The 1,653-nt window shown below is 36.4% G+C and overlaps 1 protein-coding gene across 1 annotated transcript; it reads left to right on the top strand.

Moving 5' to 3' along the window:
* Positions 1–281: 281 nt before the first annotated feature.
* On the top strand, positions 282–1,004 carry LOC132310085 (protein SMALL AUXIN UP-REGULATED RNA 51-like). The gene has a single exon (XM_059808319.1). The coding sequence runs from the start codon at positions 407–409 to the stop codon at positions 824–826; it is 420 nt and encodes a 139-aa protein (XP_059664302.1). The 5' UTR covers positions 282–406; the 3' UTR covers positions 827–1,004.
* Positions 1,005–1,653: the final 649 nt, after the last annotated feature.

A 1,653-nucleotide genomic window follows, 5' to 3' on the forward strand; every position in this document is an offset into this window, starting at 1 on the left:
TATTTCACAAAACTAATTATTTACAAGAAATTAATAGTAAAACATGCAACACTAGTACTGAAATAGCATAGATATATATATAGGAAACTAAGACTTGACCAATTAAATTGATTGAACAAAGATAGAACTATTATTAATAATTGGGAGACAGACATGATTAGTTAGAAAGGACGTTTCATGGGTTGTGATGAGAGTTCACTCACATGCACTGGTCTCCCGTATTTACACCAAAGTCAGTCGGACCATGTCCTCCCTCTCTCTCCATCTCTCATTGTAGTATGCGTACGCTCACCTTATCTCTTGATAACCAGCTCTTACACTATAAATAAGCAAGCTAACATGCTGAGAAAACGCACTCACTGAGTTTTAGAAAAAGAAAAAAGAAGAAACAAAGCTATAGCTAGCCATGGTTAACTTCAGAACCAGTGCTAATAAGAAGAAGAATAGCATTATAAAGCTCAAGATTGTTGTAGAAAAACTACAAAAGAGTCTTTTACAGGGCAAGAAACCGGCCTCTAATTCCGACGAGTTTGAAGATGTTAATGACTCCATGAATGTGCCGGAGGACGTGAAGGAAGGGCACTTTGCCGTGATGGCAGTGGACGACGATGAACTCAAGAGATTCATTGTTCCATTGAGCTTTCTGACCAACCCATCCTTCTTGAGACTGTTGGAGCAAGCAGCCGAAGAGTACGGTTTCGATCATGAAGGTGCTCTAACAATCCCATGCAGGCCAAGCGAGCTGGAGAGGATACTGGCTGAGGATAGAGAATCAAGAGTTGCTGTCAACTGGGGTTCCTCTAAAACCCTGGTGAAGAGCTGCTAATAAAAGCAAATAATTTCTTTGGCTTTTCATATTTTATTTGATTGTCTCTTTTGTAACCTCCATTAGAAGGCCCCTCTTTTTCAAGTAATTATTTAATTTGTAATCTTTGAATCTCTCTTCAGTTGCATGTGTTAGGCCTAGTCGTCTCTCTAACAATAACCAGAGCAATATGGATTGATTAGGATATTAATTGAGGTTGGTTATATTCCCACCAAATAGACAGGATTGAAATTCTCGATTTATGGTATATTTGGGCAAATTGAGAGTTTCCCTGAGATACCATTTACATACAATATCTCAAAGTATTATAGATTTTCTCTCCTACCGAGAATTACTTGGTGACCGGAGATAAATTATTGTGTGTTTGATTGGGCATGAGAATGATATATATATACAAGTTCAAAAGTCGGACAACTATAAAAATCAATAAAATTAATCTGTTTGATATTAAAAATTTATTTGGTTCAGTTTTTTTTTAATATAATTTTTAAGAAGTGAAACAAAAAATTCGGAGTATTGCAAAAAATAACTCTCTAGAATTTTTCTTCTTTATGACGGAGTACTTAGAAAACTCCAACTAAATAACCTTTTGTACAATTTTATGATTTTTATTGTTTTCTATTAGACATTAACTTTTCCTTTCAATATAAAACTGTATAAACGCGTCCGACTTTTTCCTAGCTCACGTCGTACGAGGGTGCATGTGAAGAAAGATAGATGAGCAAAGGCGCACACATTAGAATATGGGTAATGGGGGCCACATGCCAAGAAATGGAATAGAGCCTAGTCGACATAAGGGCTTCGCCACATATCATCGAATTATGGCA

This window comes from Cornus florida, unplaced genomic scaffold (assembly GCF_030987335.1).
Source record: "Cornus florida cultivar Cherokee Brave unplaced genomic scaffold, ASM3098733v1 CherokeeBrave_3.0.0_Hap2_Chr05, whole genome shotgun sequence".
NCBI classification, from domain to species: Eukaryota; Viridiplantae; Streptophyta; class Magnoliopsida; order Cornales; family Cornaceae; genus Cornus; species Cornus florida.

Bases quoted from the DNA above. Each gene is read 5' to 3' on its own strand.
- LOC132310085 (XM_059808319.1), top strand. From the start codon at position 407: ATGGTTAACTTCAGAACCAGTGCTAATAAGAAGAAGAATAGCATTATA.